Source organism: Acanthopagrus latus, chromosome 3 (assembly GCF_904848185.1).
Source record: "Acanthopagrus latus isolate v.2019 chromosome 3, fAcaLat1.1, whole genome shotgun sequence".
NCBI classification, from domain to species: domain Eukaryota; kingdom Metazoa; phylum Chordata; class Actinopteri; order Spariformes; family Sparidae; genus Acanthopagrus; species Acanthopagrus latus.
In genome coordinates, this window is record NC_051041.1 from 11438574 (window position 1) to 11458930 (window position 20357).

General features: G+C 41.0%; 3 protein-coding genes across 3 annotated transcripts in view; 1 reads left to right on the forward strand and 2 right to left on the reverse strand.

The window, feature by feature from the left end:
- The window catches only part of spag1a (sperm associated antigen 1a), a 14477-nt gene extending 3384 nt beyond the window's left edge, over window positions 1–11093 (reverse strand). Inside the window, exons 1-8 of the mRNA XM_037093569.1 lie at window positions 10480–11093; window positions 9416–10001; window positions 7607–7706; window positions 6216–6368; window positions 4371–4528; window positions 1098–1239; window positions 637–763; window positions 387–524 (exon numbers count right to left, since the gene is read on the reverse strand). Coding sequence (XP_036949464.1) covers window positions 387–524; window positions 637–763; window positions 1098–1239; window positions 4371–4528; window positions 6216–6368; window positions 7607–7706; window positions 9416–9761 — 1164 coding nt within the window. The 5' untranslated portion in view covers window positions 9762–10001; window positions 10480–11093. The remainder of the gene's footprint in view (window positions 1–386; window positions 525–636; window positions 764–1097; window positions 1240–4370; window positions 4529–6215; window positions 6369–7606; window positions 7707–9415; window positions 10002–10479) is intronic.
- Window positions 11094–11192: 99 nt separating this feature from the next.
- On the reverse strand, window positions 11193–13059 carry polr2k (RNA polymerase II, I and III subunit K). Its single transcript, XM_037093570.1, has 4 exons — window positions 12914–13059; window positions 12641–12708; window positions 11730–11822; window positions 11193–11420 (listed from the first exon to the last, which is right to left on the reverse strand). The coding sequence occupies exons 2-4, from the start codon at window positions 12699–12701 to the stop codon at window positions 11398–11400; spliced, it is 177 nt and encodes a 58-aa protein (XP_036949465.1). The 5' UTR covers window positions 12702–12708; window positions 12914–13059; the 3' UTR covers window positions 11193–11397.
- Window positions 13060–13113: 54 nt separating this feature from the next.
- stk3 (serine/threonine kinase 3 (STE20 homolog, yeast)) lies at window positions 13114–20332 on the forward strand. Its single transcript, XM_037093567.1, has 11 exons — window positions 13114–13420; window positions 14709–14789; window positions 14896–15024; window positions 15245–15359; window positions 15749–15913; window positions 16027–16194; window positions 16281–16418; window positions 16586–16711; window positions 16810–17014; window positions 17206–17399; window positions 17526–20332. The coding sequence occupies exons 1-11, from the start codon at window positions 13398–13400 to the stop codon at window positions 17682–17684; spliced, it is 1503 nt and encodes a 500-aa protein (XP_036949462.1). The 5' UTR covers window positions 13114–13397; the 3' UTR covers window positions 17685–20332.
- Window positions 20333–20357: the final 25 nt, after the last annotated feature.

Genomic DNA, 20357 nt, shown 5'->3' on the forward strand with positions numbered 1-20357 from the left:
GCCAATTGAGTTTTTTTTGATTAAAGGAAAAGTTCACCCAAAAAAGAAAATTCTGTCATTATCTTCTATACTAACGCTTAAACCAGGTTGAGGAAACTTTCATTGTCAACAAAGCATGTGTGGAGCTTCACAGTTCAACAACATTGCACGACTTGTTTTTAAAAAACAACTGAAAAAACAGGAAATGGCTCCGCACAGCTCATCTGGTGTAATCCAAGTCTCTAGAAGCTCTTAGATCTGAAATTGATTAAAAAATGTTATTTATGCCTTTTTTTGATGGGAAAAATCCTCTCTGGGGTTTGAATTGCTTCTTTTAGTATCAATTTGAGATCACAGGGCTTCTTGGAGACTTGGATTTATGTGCGTGCATGAAGCTGATCTTTTACCCTTGGTGTGTGTGCAGTGCTGTCCATCAGGCTCTTTCTCAGCAGGCCCGTCACCACCTCGAGCTCCTGCTCGGCCTCCTGAACGTTGGGGTCTAGCTGGAGGACTTCCTGAAGGTCGCTGCTGGCCGATAGGTAGTCCTAACACAGATACATGTGACACAGAATAAACAAAAAAGGATAAGAAAGAGTGTGAGAAAACAGACGCACCAACACTTCTGCCTCAATCAATGTGTGTGTGTGTCTCTGGCACCTGTAAACCCTTGTGAGCCAGGGCTCGTCTGTAGAAAGCTTTCTTGCTGCCCGGCTCCAGCTGCAGTGCGGAGTCACAGTCCTGTTTGGCCTCGTCAAAGCGATTCATTTTCAGGAAGCAGATGGCTCTGGAGAAGAGAAGAGAAGAGAAGAAGGAGTTACAGGAAGCAGCATGGATCATAGTCACATGGCAGCCATTTTCCTACGACGTCACGCTCAGGGTGGAAAACTCAAATTCTGGGATAATGTTGTGCTGCTGTGTTCCAGGTTGAAAGTCATAAGTGGGGAATCTCACAAATTGTTGGTTAATGTTTAGCAACTGTAAAGACAACTGACAGTGAAAAACTGGAGGGACATCGGGCCACATTTCAGAGACAGTTTGAGTTTAATCCAGTTGAAATTCTGGCTGCTCCAAATATAAAACAATCCTGCACACCAGGGTCAACAAGGTCTGACACCTACCTGTTTGTGTAGAGAGCACATTCGTCGGGTTTCAGGGTGAGACATTCACTGTACTTCTGCAGAGCCTCCTGGAAGTTGCCCTTCTTAACCAGATCATTGCCTTCCCGTTTCAGTAGCGTGAAGCGGGCCTCCCTTTTTCTGGCTGTCGGCAGAAAAAATACAACTCAGCACAAATGAAACGCTGAATTACTTCAAAAAAAGAAACACTGTTACGTACAATGTCGCTGTTGCGCTCAAATGATTCCTTCCCGATTGGTTCACCTATTACCTTAAACCTGAAATTGAACATATTCACGTGGCGGCCATTTTCTTCTGACTCCCATCAGGGTGGGATAATGCTGCTTGTTTCTAGGTTGCAAACTGTCTACAACATATGGAATCGGACAAAATGACATCAACGTACCACATTTATTAACGGCTTACCTGTTGTGTCGCGCAGCACTAAAAAACAATAATGTTAGCTTGGAGGCAGGTGACCCAATTAGCTGATCGGAAGCTTTAGCATGTAATATGGGGCTATGTCCCTTTAGATTTTTTCTATCTATTGTCTTTTCGGTTGCTGATGTGCAAGATAATTTAGAATGAATTTACGCCTCTCCCATCGCGTCACGTAATACTATCAAAAGGTAATGTCAGCCAGGAAGTGGTTGCTAACGTTCGCTGTTGCCCAACAACGGTTGCAAAATGTGATGTTTTACCGTGAAATATAGGCTGATTCCCTATAGATGTCCACTCTTCATTGACTGTTTTCAGTTGATGATCAATAAGTTAGCATTGAATGATAATAATTCAGATTTTTAGTGGAGATTCCCACCCTGAGCGTGATGGCAGATGAAAATGGCTGCCATTTGAATGTGGTCCATGTTCTTATTTTGTTTTCTTTCTTTCTTTCTTTCTTTCTTTCTTTCTTTCTTTCTTTCTTTCTTTCTTTCTTTCTTTCTTATGTCAGGGCAGACTGTACTGAATATTATTTGTCTTTTAAGAAGCGTCTCCCATCAGTTCAGCACACAAACTTTTTTCAGGAGTGATCAATACTTCCATCAGGCTGTCAGCGGCAGACAGAAAAGGACCAGCCTCTTGCTTACTGAGCTCCCTGCACTGCTGAGAACATCACTTTATACCTAATGACCCGGGGAAGCAGATGCATGCAGGCACACAGACATTCTGTTATTTTTCCTCTGGCTCAGAAGTCAATACGTGTCGCTTTGACAGTGCGGCACCTGTCGCTAGTCTGAGTTTTTAGGCCGAGAACGTCCCTGTAGCTTGGAAACTGAATCGATTAGCAAAAAGCGTTGTAAGTATTCCAGATCAGTCACCTCAGCAGCTGATTAAAAACAAGGGATTTTAATACAAATTGTAAACAGACAATGTATTCTGAAAACAATCACCTCTTCTGATAATTTGCCTGTTTACATACAGTGCGTTCAAACATGCACAGACGGGCTCTTTTTGGGCTATCACGGAAGAAGAATACTTGCGAGCGCCAAGAGAGTAAGATCATTTCTTATATAGCACCAGCAGCAGTTGAACCCACAGCGCAGCACTAAATGATCCGCGGCTATTTAAAGCCCAGTGATCTCGCACATTAGCCTCACACATGAGAGAGAGATACAGCCAGCAAACTCAGGTGTTCCTCTAGTGGTGTTCAATGAACAGCTCTGTCAAAAAAAGGCACGTTGAGTTTGAAGCTCAACGCTGTAATGTCAACTTTAAACAAACATCTACTGAGATCGATGAGTGGATTGCCTTCTATCTCAATTTCAAACCACAGAGTGAATGTAAATATAAGGCTGCAACTAACGATCATTTAAATTTTTAAACAGTGTTTTCTAAAAGCCCAAGATAACGTCCTCAAATGTCTTGTATTACAGTTTACACTGCTACTTACAGTGACATTACAATGCACTATAACACTGATTATAATCAGTGTGGCATAAAATTAGTATAATGTCATACAAGTTTGAGAATCGATCGCAATTAATCTAGAATTAGATGCTATATAATGTGTTACAGTCACTGTTGTATGGCATAATGAATATATAGAGTGCTTGTAACTACAGGCATACTGTAGCCCATAGAGAGCCAGTCATGCCCCCTCCAGTGGACCTCATGAGACTTTGTTTCGGAGAAACATTAATGGCGAGAGTCAAATATTTTTTTGATCCCATTAGATCTGTGTCATGAATCACACGTATGAGGTCTGTCAATTAAAAAGATGATTTTTTTCAACTCAAGAAAGTCACAGTTTATCGTAATTCAAGCAAAATATCATTTAGTTTTGTCTTGAACTCGCCTCACTCAACACACGTCAACAACACCAACATGGCCGCCAACTTGACACAAAAAAGGTAAGAACATTTTGAAAAAAATCACAATAAATCTGGTCATATTGACAACTGACCTTAAGGTGTCCCAGTGCAATATAGATACGGGCTCCATACAAAGTGTTACCAAAACACGTATTGCGCTGACTTACTGGTTCCTGGTTCCAAACTGAATGCAGTGAAGCCAAACAAAATGTCTGATTATGAAACTACTGACTTACAGAGTGTTGTAAAAACTGCCGAATGGGGAATCTCATGATATATCATCCTTCACCGAAATCATAAAATGTACTGTGACAAAACAGGATGTTACCATTAAATAATTAAAGTAAGTGTGAGATACTGAAGTTGAAACACATCCCGCCCGTTTCCCCAGCAACAGCAGTGTGCTATTCTCAGCTCCGTTCTCTCTATAGTTATGACGTCTTTACATACTGTGCGCGTGTGTCCGTTTGTCGGTCTCTGTGCATGTCAGTTGCTTTGCTTTGTGCGTATGTAGTGCAAAAAAAAAAAAAAAGTAAAGCCATTTACTTGCTGGTTTTCACACAGTTTTAACGAAACTTAATGTATTTAAACGTATCTGCATAAATATATGATAGGTGAAACCTTCTGGTCTGTGTGAGCAGGAAACCTGACCTGGATTGTTCCATTACGGCAGCACTACACTCTGTGGATCGCCTTCCCCTCTGCATTATTGATGATCCACCCAGACACGCACCCTCACACACATTCACTCTCTCTCTCTCCCTCTCAGCAGGAGTGCCTTCACCACTGCTGAGCATTTACACACTGACTTCTGCTGCTGCCGCCACCTCCCTTTTCTAGCAAACACAGTTAATTCATCAGGCGATGTTTAATAAGAGAAGTTTTTTAAAAAACGACATTATACGCATACTGCTGTGTTTACTGAACACCCTTACGAAGCTTTAGAGGAAGTGACGTCACTGACCTTCTTCCTGCTCAGCCCTGGCAGCTCTGGCCTGAGCCACTTCAGCGCTGACCGGTTTGTCTCTGTGTTCCTGCTGGACAGACAGAGGGACGACGGGGATCTCCGGAAGTTTGTCTCTCCAGCCGGGTCCGTCCTGCTCGATGAGCATCTTGGTGATCCTGGCAGAAGGCAACATGGAAGCACAATGGCACACAGTGTTAGTGTGAAAAGTGATTTGTAGTTACGTCAGATTAGCACGGGAAAACTACGGGTTCACCGTGAAGCAGCTAAATGGAGTTCAACCACCATTCATTTTGTTATTTACACCTGTTCTTTTTTTTTTCTGCTGTGACATGTCAAAATAGCCAATCAAGCATGATTCACCCAACTAGAGGTCTGATCAGCCAGAGTGAGTGAAAACAGCTGTGTGGGTGGACCGTGGGTGAATAGTCCCTTTAGAAAATACAGCTTTGTCCGAGGATGCACAATTATATCGGCACATCAACAGAATCGGACGGTAAGGGCTTTAAATTAAATATCTGCCTCAGCCACAATGAAGGTTCCCGCCAATAAGACAGGCCGATAAGATGAAGCTTTCAGTGTGTGCACGCAACGTGAACTGTTGACTACGTCGTTTTCTATTCTGCCTCAAGGAGAGACTTCTCTGCAATTAGAGGGGGAGAAATATGTGCATATATTTGTATTGGCAAAGGGCAATCAGCCAAAATGAGCTGGAAAATATCAGCGTATTGGACATCTCGAAAAATCCAACATTATGCATCCCGAGCTGTTGCTCCAATCCACATTGCATGCTTGGATTAATTCTAATCATGCTTTGAGACTGTAGTGTATTCAGACTGAAAAAGATGACAAATAAAGTCAAATTTAATGAGGATTGTTGGTGAGACATCTCCAAAGACACCATAGAAATATAAATAAATACATTTCGATGTCTCTTTGTGAGCTTTTCTTTACTAAGTTGCAGTTACATGTATGTCCAGCATCCCAAGAATTACAAATAACATTTGTAAGTATATAGATTTCCCTAACACTTATTTCCCTACACTGTTAACAAACAATAAATTGCTTCATAAATCATTTATTGAGCAATTGTAACTGATGTTTATAATACTTATAAGATACTGTGGAACTTGTGAGGATTATTTGGATGTTGCAACTAATGTTTATGAATTGCTTTATTAATGGTATTTAATTGTTTGTTAACAGTGAAATAAAGTTTTTAAAAAAATCATTAAATAAAGCATTTATTAATGATGGTTATCATAAAGTGTTATCTAGATTTCTACTATAAAATACTATACTGTATACAATATGCAGTATAGAAACTCTCCTTGACTGCAGTCATATAGTTAAAAAAAAGGGTTTGTTTCCGCAACACTTATCTCTGACCTTGATGCGAAATGCAAGAGGAAAGATTTAAAGGAGAATCCATGAGGACTTTTAACAGTCCAGTTCAGTTCACTACTCGGGCTGCCAGGAATTGTGGGACAGAGTTATCTCTTTTTTTGTTTCATTAAGGATGATCAAGTGTATCCTATGATAACAAGATAAGAAAGGCGGCATCTAAGTACCTTCCCTTATCATTTCGAGAATTGGACCAGCTCATATTGCGTCTGCCACTAAAACAGTTCCAGGTCGTAACACTCTGGTATGAATCTTCCTAAGCAAGAAGACTAGCCCAGCATCTAGACCCTCCTCGACTGTGTTACCATACTATAAGACACCTGAGTATTTCTATTTGACGCTATAAGGGCATCGCAAGAATAGAGACCACAAAAATATCCTAACCTTACAATAACTCTAACCTCTAACATGGAAATGTCTTGACACTTTTATACTTGCTACCTGTGGACGCTGTCGTGAGCCGCCTGCACCCCGGTGTCGATCTGCAGGACGGTTTTATAATCCACGTAGGCCTTTCTGTAACGCTCCAGTGACTCATAGGCCATGGCTCTGCGCAGCAGGGGCTTCAAGGAGTACGGCTGCAGCTCCAAAGCCCTAAGAGGATCAGAGAGACACACGGACGGAGGATCAAACTGTCTGCACCTGCACACCTATGTCACCGCTTTAAGTGGACTGATCTGTAGCTGTCCATTCACAAACATGTGAGCGAGCACAAAGAGATTCCTGCAGCCTCCAAACCCCCGTCGTGTAATGTGTTTATGGCTCACAGCGCTCGACTACATGTAAAACTAACGCTGAATAAAAAAGGAGGTTATGTTACGCCAGTTTACTTTTTTAAATTTATTATCATTTATTTACCAAATATAAGCTCATCTGATGAAATGTTAAATATGTTACTGAAATTCAAAAGCCAGAAATCTTACATTTTAAGACAAAGGAAAATGCACCACTAGCAAACACCACCATAAAGGGGAACCCCACTGATTTTTACATAAAGTGCTGGAAAGCACAACTGCATGTAAAGCAATCTGTAGCATGCTTTTTTTGGACTGGAAATTGCACTGCCCTTAAACTTCACTGTGAATAACTGTCATTCATAGATCAATATGTTTTATATGTTTGTGTGACAGCACCAGCTTCCAGATCGTCTATGAGTCACAATCTGCACATTACATACAACTGCAACCTGGCAACCCACAGCCCAAAGTGATGTCCCTTGAGTCAGGGTCGTCGGTTGGGGTTGAGGACTACAAGGTTGAAGATGTAAAGAATCTGGGGGTGTGGCTTTAAAAAGAAGTTGGTTTATGAGTTACCCGATTTTCATTTCTGCTGAAGGGTGGCTGTCATGAGTTTTGGGTTTTTTACTTCAGTCATCTCCTGTTTTGATCTGCAGGTTTCATCATGGTGCGACACGTTTTTCATCACACTTCCTGTCTTTGTCCTTTTCCCGCCTGTTGTCTGTGTTGTTCACCTGCATTTACTCCTCATTCCCAGTGCCTTTTCCTGGTTTGTACTTGGTTAAGTTTTTGTAAATTTCATTTTGGTCTATTTTGCTAAAACTTTGAAATAGCAGCTTCTGGGTAAATTAGCTGCTACATAAGTTAAGTGCATTGCTAACTAAACTATTGGCAGTGGGTTGCATTGTGGGTATCGTAGGTGCTAGTTTTTAAATGACTGTGTGGAATAAAAAAGCTGATACATTCGGTCACTCTTTTTTAAAATGGGCCATTGTGAGCCTGACAATGCTGAATCATATGGGTGTTCTTTTAAATCTGAGAGAAATTACCCTGAAACATACACACACATGCACAGAGCTGAAATCTGCCACGTACTTGGTACAGTCCTGTATGCAGTCCGAGCTGTTCCCATCCTTCAGGTAACAGGCCGCTCTGTTGGAGTAGAGAATACACACGTCTTCTGGACTATCGATGCCTGCAGGGGAACATGCACAACACATTAATCTGAAAGACCAGACGCCGACAGAACAACACACACGATCTTTGATGTCCTGATGACACACAGGTGTAAGGACTGTGCTCGAGCTTCATATTCAGAGCAGCTCTTATTGACCTTTGCTGAACTTTGTGGCTTTAGTCTCAAGATAGTCCAGATGGAGGAGAAAGCAGGAGGGCGACAGCTCAATTTAAAGCGCAAGACTGCCCAGAGAAGCTGAGGGGGTGACAGATAAATGGATGTGCCATCACTCCCTCTCGGTAGAGTCATTTGCTCCTCCGTCCTTTCTCCTCTGAGCCTCCACTGCAGTTTCACAACTGCCTGCAGAGCATCAGTCATCAGTCAGTCTGCCTCAGAGCCTGATGACAACAGCGCTGATACCACTCTATATGTTCGAAAAGACAGAATCACATTGTTTTCAGTGCTTGCCCATAGTGCTGTGACACGAACTCTAGTTTAATCTTTTTAAGCCGGTCTCGAATGCTGCAGGAAAAGCCGCTGCTCTTGCCAGCTACGAGAGTAAAAGTTGGCTGAGTGCTCTTAAAGGTGCAGCATGACATTCAATCTCACCTAAAAGCCTCACGCACGAGCTAGTACATGGCTCCTCTCTACGGTCAGCGGCGTTGTCCTGTGCCAGCTCCCCGCTGCATTCACAAATCACCAGTGACGCCTCGCGTCCCGGCTGCAGTTTGAGGATGATCGATCTGAAAACGTGCGATTACGAGGCCACTGTCACCGGTCTGGAGAGTGACCTAAATGTTTTTTTCTGGTGAACTGAGGAAATTGTGCAGCATGACAAGCATAAATGTCATGCATCCAAAACTGTCATGAGATACTGTGGATTGTGGAGCCAGATGATACTCTGACTCAACTTGTATCTGATACTCTTACGAGGGCCAGTACACAGATGCTTGAAGAGGCTGTCTGTCTCTGTGTCATCGATCTGTTGTTGTTTCTATATTATTGACTGTTTTGCGGCCAGAAGTTGCTTTTGAAGACTCGTCTTCATCAAAAAGCACAGCAGAGTGAAGTATTTTCACTTTCATGATGATTTCGAAACAGGTCTGGGCAAAATAAAGTCCAGCAGCTTACACAGTTCTGCGTGCAGTGACTCTGTAACTCCTTATCAAAGCTGAAAGAATAAGTTGGTTAATAAATCAATAGGAAATGAATCAGCAACAGTGTTTTGTCTATTCAAAAACCCCAGAAATTCCCAGATTATAGCATCTCAGATGTGAATTTTTAGTTGTTTTTCTTTATCAGTCCAAACATTCAGTCATTCAGTGACTGTAAATTGAGAAATTCTTTTGATTTTGTACTGGTAGTTGGACAAAACAAGCATTTTGAATATGTTTTTGAATCTTATTTCCTTCATTTAAATGACCAAACTATTAATCTGTCCATTGATGAATAACTGTTAACTGCAGCTCTGCTCCTCACTGTGATGTACAAGCTCCACTGTAGCATGCAACTGTTACTGGCTCCAACAGTGTCACTTCAGGTTATTCAAGGTTCTTTTTGGTGCCACTTTAAATTGTGTATGTCAGATATAACAACACAGAATTTCTTTTGTAATACATGACAGAGTAAAATGTGTTTTGTAATCTAAATTTGCCTAAAAAAACAAAACAAAACAGAGATGTTTCTACTCATCACGATGAAGAAAATACACAAACTGTTTCACCCACCTGCTTCAGCACATCCATCAATGGCCTGTGTGTACTTCTCCAAGGCGTCCCCAAACTGGCCATGCTTGAAGAGGTGGTTCCCTTCATTCTTGAGCCGGGCCAGGTGGGGAGGAAGGGCCCCAGCAGGGGCGTCCAGGTAACTTGTGTCCACTGCGGGGCTGCCTTGCTCCTCTTGTCCACCTGCAGGGATGTTTCCCCTGCCATTGGCCACCCCCTTCCCTGGAGCTCTGTCAGTCTGGAGCTTGTCCACGCCGCCTCCACCCCGGCCTCTCGTCCCGCTCCCCGCTGTGGCCGATCTGCCTCCCCCTCCTCCGCTGCCTGGGGGTTTCTCCTGCGTGTTCCCCATAGCTGCACTCGCTCCGCAGTGTGTTCAAACTCTTCCTCCCTCCCAGCCTCTCCCTCTCTCAGAGCCGCAGCTACATCTGTGACTGGCTGACTGGGGATTTCTGCTGGACACGCCCCCTGGATGAGATGTCCTGTGTGATGTCACGGACGGGGGGGAGGTGCAACAGCGATGCAGTGCTGCAGTAGGACAGCTCAGATGGGAGAGCCTCAGATTAGACTTCAGAGCAAAGGGCTCTCGTGGCTGGACAGATATTCGGGACAGACAGAAATACGAAAGAAATTAATGAACAGATGGCCAAAATCCCTTTAAACAATCAATTAAAATGTGTATTATTTTCTCAAGAGAAATGACCAAATATTTTGTTTTTACACCCTAACAAATAAGAGTATCTTCTTTTGTATTCTTTATTGTATTATAAATTAAATACTTGTTTTATTTTTTTTTCCTCCTGATATATCAAAGTAAGAAAAGCACAAATGTAAATAATTAGATTACTGACAGCTGAATTTCACATAGCTGCTTCAGTTTCTTTATCAGTGTTTTCAGTAACACTTTATAGATTTGAAGACACAATAGATTAGTTAAATAATAAACACCCTGTTGGGAGTCTCCACTGGTTGCCTAGCAACTCAGCTCCCAGCCAGGATATAGGCTAGCAAGGCACATAATGAACCAATCGGGAGAGTCATTGGTTCCATACACAGCCCCTGCAGTGTACCTGTCAAAGTGTCCTTAGGAAAAACACTACACCCCAAATTGTGAGTGTGCATATGAATGTAGCCTGTGCAGCCGGTGCGAACGGGCAAGTGCTGACCTCTGTTGTATATCGCTTTAAGTGGCTGATGAGAAAAGCAAGTTAGAAATACAGTTCTTTTACCATCGATTTTCACAAATCTATTCAGTTTTCATGCTAAGAATCATATTTTCCTATACAAATATGAGATTTGAATCTTTGCATCTAAATTTTGGCAAACTTTGGACCAGACCAGTTGTCCCCAACCTGAAGCTTGAGACCGCTACAAGGTCATAAGTTAAATTGACGGGGGAGATTATTAAAAGGATAGGAAAGCAGAAAAACACTCTTTGAGCTGTTTTTTTTCTTTCAACTGCTTTTCTCTGATCCATGTTGTTTTTCCTCAGACATCAATGGGTAGTTTAAGGCATTTCAGACTGTCTTTTGTTATTCAAATAAAGAAAAAGAGACATTAATCTGTTCCAGGGCTCAGCCATAAAACAACAACCAGAATAGAACATGAGCATCTCCAAGCAACTGAAAGATAGTGGTTAATTTTCTCCCACAATGAGAGCTTATAAAAAAAAGTTATGAGGAACAAGAAAATTACTTTTTAGTAGACAATACTTACCAATTCTTTATTACTGTATTATCATTCAAAGATGATAATGAATAAGAAAACAGTGGAAACATTCAAGTTCAGTGAAAATCATGTTTTTAATAAACCGACACTTTCAACCATCACATTTGGGCCAAAAAATGGCATTGTTTGTGTCAAACTGAATATTGTGTAGTTTCATGAATACAGAAATCTGGATCAAGGCCCGGAGGTCTATTTATTTACATGGTCACACATTATAAAAATATCAAACAACAACACTGATCAAAACTGCTGCTCTGTCTTCATCGGGCATCAAAAACAACCACTGAAATCAAAGAGTCAAGGAAATGTACCGGTGTTGTAATACTTAATTTATACATATCGTTTACAATAAAAAGCCTTTTAGCAATCCCACAATAATTGACCGTTCAACAGTTTCATCAAATATGAACTAATAGTTGTTAGCGCTTGGTGTTTTCAGGAACTTTATTTACAATTAAAAATTACCATGTACTACGATTGTGAATATACTACAAATGTTAGAGAAAAAAAGAAAAGAAAACATGTTAGTCACCCATCATACAGTAATACTTTACTCTCTCACTCTCACACACACAAAAACACTGAAGGATACATCTCTTTGTCCTCTTCTTGTACATGATCCTGTAGCCGCACTCTCTGCATCGGATAGGATCACGGGCCTTGATTTCATTTTCAGTGTGACATTCTGCAAGTAAAGACAAAAATAATTACAGAATATTACAGCTTTAGATCAAGACTGATACACAGTTTACAACATAATGACGTAATGTTTCATTTTATGTTGAAGCTTTGTTTGTATTACTGGTTATTGTTTTTTTTTTTTTTCAGAGTGAATGCGATATTGATTATTAGAAATAAAAGAGATCAATAACTGATTATTGAAACCGATATTCATTTACTGTAAAAAATACAAATGTCAAACTTGATAATAACTACTGATGGACTATAACTGTAACTACACTTTACTCAAGAATCTGCACTTGAGTACAATTAAGATGTATTAGAATTTCCATGTTCTGCTTCTTCATACTTTCACTCATAGCCAAAGTAGTGCATATTAATTAAATGTATTTTAGTGGCAATTAGACACAAAAAAACCAGATAAACAGTAAAATGTCTAATTTCGGCTCTGATAATCGCTAGGGCCAGTCTAGGTGGCGGGATAGTTAAAAAGAAGAGAATTATCTAGAATGAGTATTTACATACATTTGTTAATCTTGTATTCCTAAGCAAAGCTTAGTGTTATTTGGTCAAGGATTTCATTTAAACCCGTAGGAAGTGGAGAATACATAGGTTCATATTGCTATATGAACCGCACCTAATAATAAATAAAGGGATAACAGAAAGAAGAAAAACTGTATTAGTTGTAGAGTTCACACAACAATCAAAAGTAGTTGTGGCAGTACTAGCAACACCAGAGGAAGCTGCAAGTAGCATCGATAGCAGGAGAAACAGCTGCAGAAACTTATTAAACCATGAACACAAACAAAAGCTCCAGTTTACCTCCACATATGTAGATCATAGGCTGCTGTTTGGGGGGTTGCAACTCTTTCTGTGGTTCCATTTTGTTTCTATAAAAGAAAGAGAGGCACTCATTCACATCTATGTCGTTACAGCATGCTAACAGAGAAACAGCATGGCGCTAACGACAGCATAAACCATCACGGCCGGTAGTCGTAGAGAACAAAAGAAAAGTGTAGAAAAGTCTAAAAATTCAACGTGGATATAATGAAAGTGAAATACACAAAAGGGAGAGTTACAAATAAGACATCTCACCTGTTTAACACGATAACTCTTGGCTGTTTACCTCTTTTCACATCTCACATTCACACTGCCGCTAGAGCGCATGCGTACACAACCTTCGTCCACCTCGTAGCAAACTGGTTTGTAATTGGTCAGAGGGTACTCCGTCACATTTGGCATCTTTTTACCCTTTAGCAAGACAACAACACCAATTAACAATATTACATGGCACACAAGATAGTTCTCAGACGTGTTGCTGCTTAATTTTCATTACAGGTTTTCAGTGGTTTTAGATTTGTGAGGACAGTGGTGGACAAGTCTTATTTTGTACTCCGGCCCAAAGGAGGCGCTGTGGAGACGCTGTAGCCTCAAAGGGTCCATCATCTGACGGACACTCAGCTGGCCCTCCACTAGTTTTTGACAACAACGACTCTGTCGACAATGTTCACATCTTGACTATTGGTCCCTCAAAGCGCTTAAACTTACCATTGCCTTTTTTCCTTTGAATCTGTACATCATGGAGCCGTCTGCGCCCAAAAGGTTCGTGTTCATCCGCCTGGTTTAAACGTGTTTGAAAGCTGTTAACTAGCTAGCTAAAAGGCTAACGAAGGAGGTAACGTTATGTTAGCTGGCGTTCAGCTATCCGATGCTACTTGGGTTAGCTTTCCCGGTTTTCTGTCAAACTTTCTGCTCAGTTTTGATGAGTTAATCGTTTTAGAGGTAACGCTTGACCAAGACCACAAGCATTGTGTTACAGCCTCTAATGACTTTCTAGCCTGTCTGGTTGTTGGGTAACTATTAATGCTAGTTAGTGACTCTTAGGCAGCATTTCGTCAAGTGTACGTTATTATTTCAACACAAGAATGAATTGTGAGTGAATGAGAAAGAGCCATACACTTCCCCCTAAAAATGATTGTCATTGGTAACTATTCCATTGATTGGTGTCTGATTTTGATATTGAAGTGTATACTGGTTGTATTGGCATCAAAATATACCACAGGGGCTGAAACGTTTGAGAAAAGAAAAAGAGCTGATGATATGATAACAGAGGCATGAGATATGTTAAAAGTTGTTCTTTTTCTAATTTTACAGCCCACCAAACTTAACAGCTAGCTATTATATATTAACCTGTCCATTTTTACCTACCATATATTGGAAAATGTCAAAAGTATTACAATTTCCCAAAGTTGAAACTAAAACCCCCAAAATATATTATATTCCATGTCATATCAATAATTTCAAAACACAGAAAATATTCACATTTCAGAGACTGGACCCAGCAATTGTTTAAAAATGCACTTTGTATTTGAATTAGGAAATTGACAGTCAAAATTGTTGTCAGTTAATTTTCCATCGATTTCAGCACCATGAAAGATGTTAAAAAATCAGATTCCTCTGACTGAACTGAGTGAGACTGAACTAATCCACATTGCTCACGCTTTGTTTTTCAGAGACCACATTAACTGCTGCATCAGTTTAGGCAGGCACCAAGACTAAATATCCAACAGCTCTAGACTATGAAGTTAAAACTCTTGCTGTTGTCTTTGTTTGGAGTAAACACGTTTTGAATACATTATCCCCACCTTTTCACTAATTCATATATATATATATATATATATATATATATATATATATATATATATATATATATATATATATATATATATATATATATATATATATATATATAATAATCTTAATGCTAGCTGCTGGAAACCACTGTCATTTGAATTCCTAGTGCTGCTACGCCATTGTGTTTTAGCTCGGTTTCACTACTTGTTTTTTGTCAATCTGTGATACTGAGGTCCCACTTGATTTGTGTCTACAGCAAGCTGAAAAAGCTGAGTGAGGACAGCTTGACCAAACAGCCAGAGGAAGTGTTTGATGTTCTAGAGAAACTCGGTGAAGGGTAAGATCTTTGGCCCATGACTAACCTCCATTTCCACTTTGTGTGCTTGACTGAAAATACTTGTGGTCAACTTATTGCAACCTAACTTTGGTGTGGGTGTGTTTAGTTCCTATGGCAGCGTGTTCAAAGCCATCCATAAGGAATCAGGCCAGGTGGTGGCCATCAAGCAGGTTCCTGTTGAGTCCGATCTGCAGGAGATCATCAAGGAGATTTCCATCATGCAGCAGTGTGACAGGTTAGAAGAGAACACAGCTTTCAGCAAACCTCCAAATCCGCTTAAACATCCTTTATTCTCAAAGTGTCAGAGTTGGATATCTAATGCCATTTATACCATTAACTGCTGCAGCTCTTTCATTTCTTGACCTATAAGAGTTATTCTCACTTCTGCTATTTTTGGTCTAAATGGAAGTTTGTGTTCTCCTTTGATAACCGCTCTGCCCGGCATTTCCTCTCAGCCCTTACGTAGTGAAGTACTATGGCAGCTACTTCAAGAACACAGACTTGTGGATTGTCATGGAGTACTGTGGAGCCGGCTCGGTCTCGGACATCATCAGACTGCGCAACAAGACGGTGGGTGCTTACTGAGAACTACATTTGTCGTGCTTGTGTCTTTTCAGTGGTTCACAGATGATCCAGTTTCTATTTATGTAACATATTTTACTCAGCAGATTGTTTATAATGTATGTTATAGATAAACAGAGTTGCAGTTGGACAGACATTAACATTAATGAGACATTTCTTTTTAATAGCTATGATGGTGATAAAGCCTCAGTGCAGAGATGACTATCCTGGCTTTAGTACAGCTCTTAGGAATACTCTGCTTTGATAGTACTGCGCATAAACAGCTGAAAGGATGGATGCATTGAATTACTTGCAAAGATAACTTGGCCAGCAGCAGAAGGACCGGCATTACACAGTGTAATTTCATCCATGCATTTTCATTTTGCTTGTCACATCAGCTGACAGAGGACGAGATTGCAACTATCTTGAAGTCGACGCTGAAGGGTCTCGAGTACCTTCACTTCATGAGGAAGATCCATCGCGACATCAAGGCAGGAAACATCCTCCTCAACACGGAGGGACATGCCAAACTGGCGGACTTTGGAGTTGCTGGACAACTGACGGTAACATATCAGTTGTTTGTCTCCATTGTCCTCCTTGAGCATATAATCTTTAACCGATTTTGTGAATCATTTTAGTTCACATTGATGATAGTGGGATTGTTTTAACTCTGTAGGACACCATGGCAAAGAGAAACACTGTAATTGGTACTCCGTTCTGGATGGCCCCGGAGGTGATCCAGGAGATTGGCTACAACTGTGTGGCTGACATCTGGTCCCTGGGTATCACGTCCATAGAGATGGCAGAGGGCAAACCTCCTTACGCTGACATCCATCCCATGAGAGTAAGTGTATACGTGGTATAAAGCTTGGGATTTCAGGTGCCTAAAGAACAAACGGCTGACATAATGAATTCTTTGTGTATTTTCAGGCTATCTTCATGATCCCCACCAACCCTCCTCCAACATTCAGGAAGCCGGAGCTTTGGTCCGATGAGTTCACAGACTTTGTCAAGAAGTGTCTGGTCAAGAACCCAGAGCAGAGAGCGACGGCAACACAGCTCCTGCAGGTTAGGGAAGGGAAAGAAACTCACACACAAATGGCCAAAAACTTGCAAAAGCTGAAAATAAATGCCTGGGGCCAGCAAAAAAACATGACCGCTCCCTTTGTGAAAGCCTTTGAAGCCCTAAACATCACCACAATAACACCCTTTTTTTTCCCCTTGTGAATGTCCAGCACCCGTTCATCAGCCAGGCCAAGCCAGTCTCCATTCTGAGAGACCTGATAACTGAGGCCATGGAGATGAAAGCCAAGAGACAGCAGGAGCAGCAGAGAGAGCTGGAGGAGGAGGATGACAACTCTGTACGTATGCTGAGAAGTCAAGTTTGTGTTAAAGCAGCCAATAGATTCTGCTTGACTTGTTTGGACGGCTGTTTGATCAAATGTCTCGTGTCACCCAGGAGGAGGAGACCGAGGTGGACTCTCACACAATGGTGAAGTCGGGCTCAGAGGGCGCAGGGACCATGCGGGCCACCAGCACCATGAGCGATGGGGCGCAGACCATGATTGAACACGGCAGCACCATGCTAGAGTCGGACCTGGGCACTATGGTCATCAACAGTGACGACGATGATGAGGAGGAGGAAGACCAGAGATCCATGAGGAGTGAGTGCACATACAATGCATATAGTGTTAATTCAGTCATGGGGAGAAAAGGGATGAAGGTAAAAAAGGGAACAAAAATGACATTGTCTGGCGATTTGCTCATCAACTAATTGTTGCAGCTCTAAATTGAAATACTGTGATAGTTGCCCCCTTTTTAAGAGTTGAAACACGGTCCTCTTCCTCCCCCACAGGGCACGCCACCCCCCAGCAGCCAATGCGTCCCTCCTTCATGGACTATTTTGACAAACAGGACTCAAACAAGGCAGCCCAGCAGCAGGAGAGCTACAACCACAACCAGCCGCAGGAGCAGCCCGGCTATCACATCCAGTCCAAGAACGTCTTCCCCGACAACTGGAAGGTGCCCCAGGATGGTGACTTTGACTTTGTGAGTAACATCTTCCCCCGAGCGTAATAAATAGCAAAGCGGAAGCACTTCTTATAATACTATCAACAACATGACTCCGATTATGACTCATCCTCCTTTTTCCTTTGTCGTTTGTTGGTCACACAGCTGAAGAACCTGGACTTTGAGGAGCTACAGATGCGCCTGAGTGCCTTGGACCCCATGATGGAGCGGGAGATCGAGGAGCTCAGGCAGCGCTACACGGCCAAAAGGCAGCCCATCCTGGATGCCATGGATGCGAAAAAGAGACGACAACAAAACTTCTGAGCGCCTCTCCCCCTCCTGTCTCGGTTTTCCAAAGCCAACGTCACCACCAAACTCCTGTCCCTTCGACTCAGAGGAACTAAAATGACCTTATTGTCTCTGTTGGAAGCCCACTGCTGTTCTGACTGACTGCTTACTGTCCCAGGCAACGTCCATTTTGGCTCCTGGAATCTACACTCGTCTGCCTTGTTTCTACACCATGTCTGGATGCCGTTCCGCCATCTTAGATCTTATATTTGTTCCCGTGGTTCCTGTGTAGTTTCCTTCCCATGAATGACACACGGGACTGCGGCCCAAAGAGAGAACTAAGGCTTGGCGATTATATATCACAAAATGAATTTCACCGTTTCCAAATGCAAAAAACCCATCAGGGAGTCACCACCAACACACAAGTAAGCAGCAGCAGCAGTATAATCATCAAGTCGATGACAAGTGGTCAGACTTTCTCAGTGTAAATATAACATAGAGCCAAGTTTGGAAATACCTGCAACAAAAAGCTGTGGAGGCTTGTCCATGACCAAAGACAATCAAGATGTTGTTGATTTTAGATGAGAATGCCTTAAAATATTTGAAACCTGGTTTTCAAAAATGAGCAATGTAATAAAACTAGTTGTCGGATGGTTTGAATCCCATCTCCTCACGTGGAGATGAGCTGGAAAGCTACGAGAATGGACAGAAAATCATGTGAAGAGTTTGTGCATGTTTTCAATCGCCAACCGATCAGAGAATTTCTGAACTTATTTCATTAGTCTTAATCATTTATTCAATTTTCAACATCCAGCGTACTGTCTATAGTGACAGATTCCATGCATCGTAGTGCCTCATAACACACATCCCACGTCTACATCCCAACACTCTTCATCAGTGTAAAGTCAGAGCTTTTACATGACAAGATGATCCAGTTGAGTTGGCACCAAAAAACATTCCTATGTTAAAAAATACATTTCATTACAAGCTGAAGCATTCCTAAATACTTTTATTTTGAAGACCCCGTAGATTTCTTTCAGTGGGTTTTCTGTCGTTCTTCCATATCATGATTGATTATCAACAGATTACAATACGACTGTCTAACACATTTAAAACCATCTCACGAAAAAGCATTGAAGAGGACAAAATTGCACAACTAGTCTTGTAAATTGTTTTATGGCTAGTAGTCACTCAAGGAGACACTTCAGTCTCAGATAACGTGACTCAAGTGACTGACTGACTGATACTGTACACTTCAATTGAAAACAGCTGCTGCATCAGCCACACATCTGATATCTGAATGTCTGACAAGTTTTGCAAAATGCATTAAGATTTAGTTTATATTTATGTTTCAGCATTATGCGTGAGAACGTGCTGGTTTTTGACATTAATCTGACGTGTAGATGTGATGTTGACAATGAAGGAACGAAGACGTACTGTCAGCTTGTGCCGCTTGCTTTGTGTTTTTAGAGATTCGCACGCTTGTAACAGCACAAAACTCTGCTTAGACAAAACTGTTCAGCTGGGCGTTGGATTATCAGGCGACTTAAACTAAATTAAGGAAACTTGTGTCAAAATGTAACACAGAATTCGCTGTTGTCAGATTCTCGGCTCTTAAATATGGTTTGATGTGGCCTAAAAAAAATCCAATGTTTATTTCACAGTTTTGAATGTTTAATTGAAAACTCTTAAAAACACATTTGGATCTCTTCGTGAAGGAAACAAACTGCTTCATTGTGGTTGTCTTTCAGCTTATCTGTTGCCATCAATTTGACCCGTTTGTACTAATAACGACCTTTTGAATGAATTATGACTGTCTTTAAATACATGTTCAGTAGGTCTGCAGGTTGCTGTTACACATGCATATGCAGTCTCATATGCATATTAATGGGTCATTTTAATGATGCCACAAAATGGATCTGTTACACTGATGGACAATGAGCTGACATTTTTAAACACCTGAATCAAAAATTTCAGTGAGTAACCATGTCTATCTTTGTGTTGTTGTTGTTGTTTTTTGTTTGCTTGCCTGTTCTGTCATGCAACCCATCAACATTCTTGTCATGAATTTTTTTTTTTTTTTTTTTTTTTTTTTTACAAGACTTAATTCTGCATTGGCAACTTCCATATAAGCATTCACACTTTATTTATTAAATGTGTTTTTCTTTTTGTGACACTGGTTTTAAATATGGTAGCTGATTTGACTGTTTTGGTATTTTGGCCCTCTGTCGAAAAAATATATGTGGCTTGACTTCTGTGCGTTTTAGACTATGCATGTTTATAAATTATGTTTGCTATTTAGTGGAATGCTATTGTATTAACTGCACAGCTAAGAGTACTGTTAATATGGAGGCTGGATTTTCAGCTTTAACAAAAAAAAACCAACAACAACAAAAAAAACTAAACTATTTGCTCTGTACAATTAAAAAGCCCCTGACATTGCGGAGAATCTGCCATAACATGTACAGTTATCTGACATCAGAAAATCACATTTTGATATATAGCTCTATGATTTTGTTTCCATTTTATTTCAGTTTTCTCCACTATATAATGACTTGAGGGTGTAGAGTGGAATGTAAGCATTTATGTTTGAACCACTTAATTTATTATCTTTTGTTTGTAATACTTTATAAAGTTTTGAAAAGGTGCAAGAAATAATAAAAGTTACTTATAGTTAACCATAACTGCAGTTGGGATGCTTTCATCTTA

What these genes read in the sequence shown, in the direction of transcription:
- polr2k (XM_037093570.1), bottom strand. Translation starts at nt 12,701, where the DNA reads ATGGAACCACAGAAAGAGTTGCAACCCCCCAAACAGCAGCCTATGATC. An exon ending in TATGATCTACATATGTGGAG is followed by an intron (nt 11,823 to 12,640) that starts GTAAACTGGAGC and finishes CTTTACTTGCAG; the next exon opens with AATGTCACACTGAAAATGAA. An exon ending in CAAGAAGAGGACAAAGAGAT is followed by an intron (nt 11,421 to 11,729) that starts GTATCCTTCAGT and finishes CTTTGATTTCAG; the next exon opens with TGGTTGTTTTTGATGCCCGA.
- stk3 (XM_037093567.1), top strand. Translation starts at nt 13,398, where the DNA reads ATGGAGCCGTCTGCGCCCAAAAG. An exon ending in GAGTTGCTGGACAACTGACG is followed by an intron (nt 15,914 to 16,026) that starts GTAACATATCAG and finishes TTAACTCTGTAG; the next exon opens with GACACCATGGCAAAGAGAAA. An exon ending in AGGATGGTGACTTTGACTTT is followed by an intron (nt 17,400 to 17,525) that starts GTGAGTAACATC and finishes TTGGTCACACAG; the next exon opens with CTGAAGAACCTGGACTTTGA.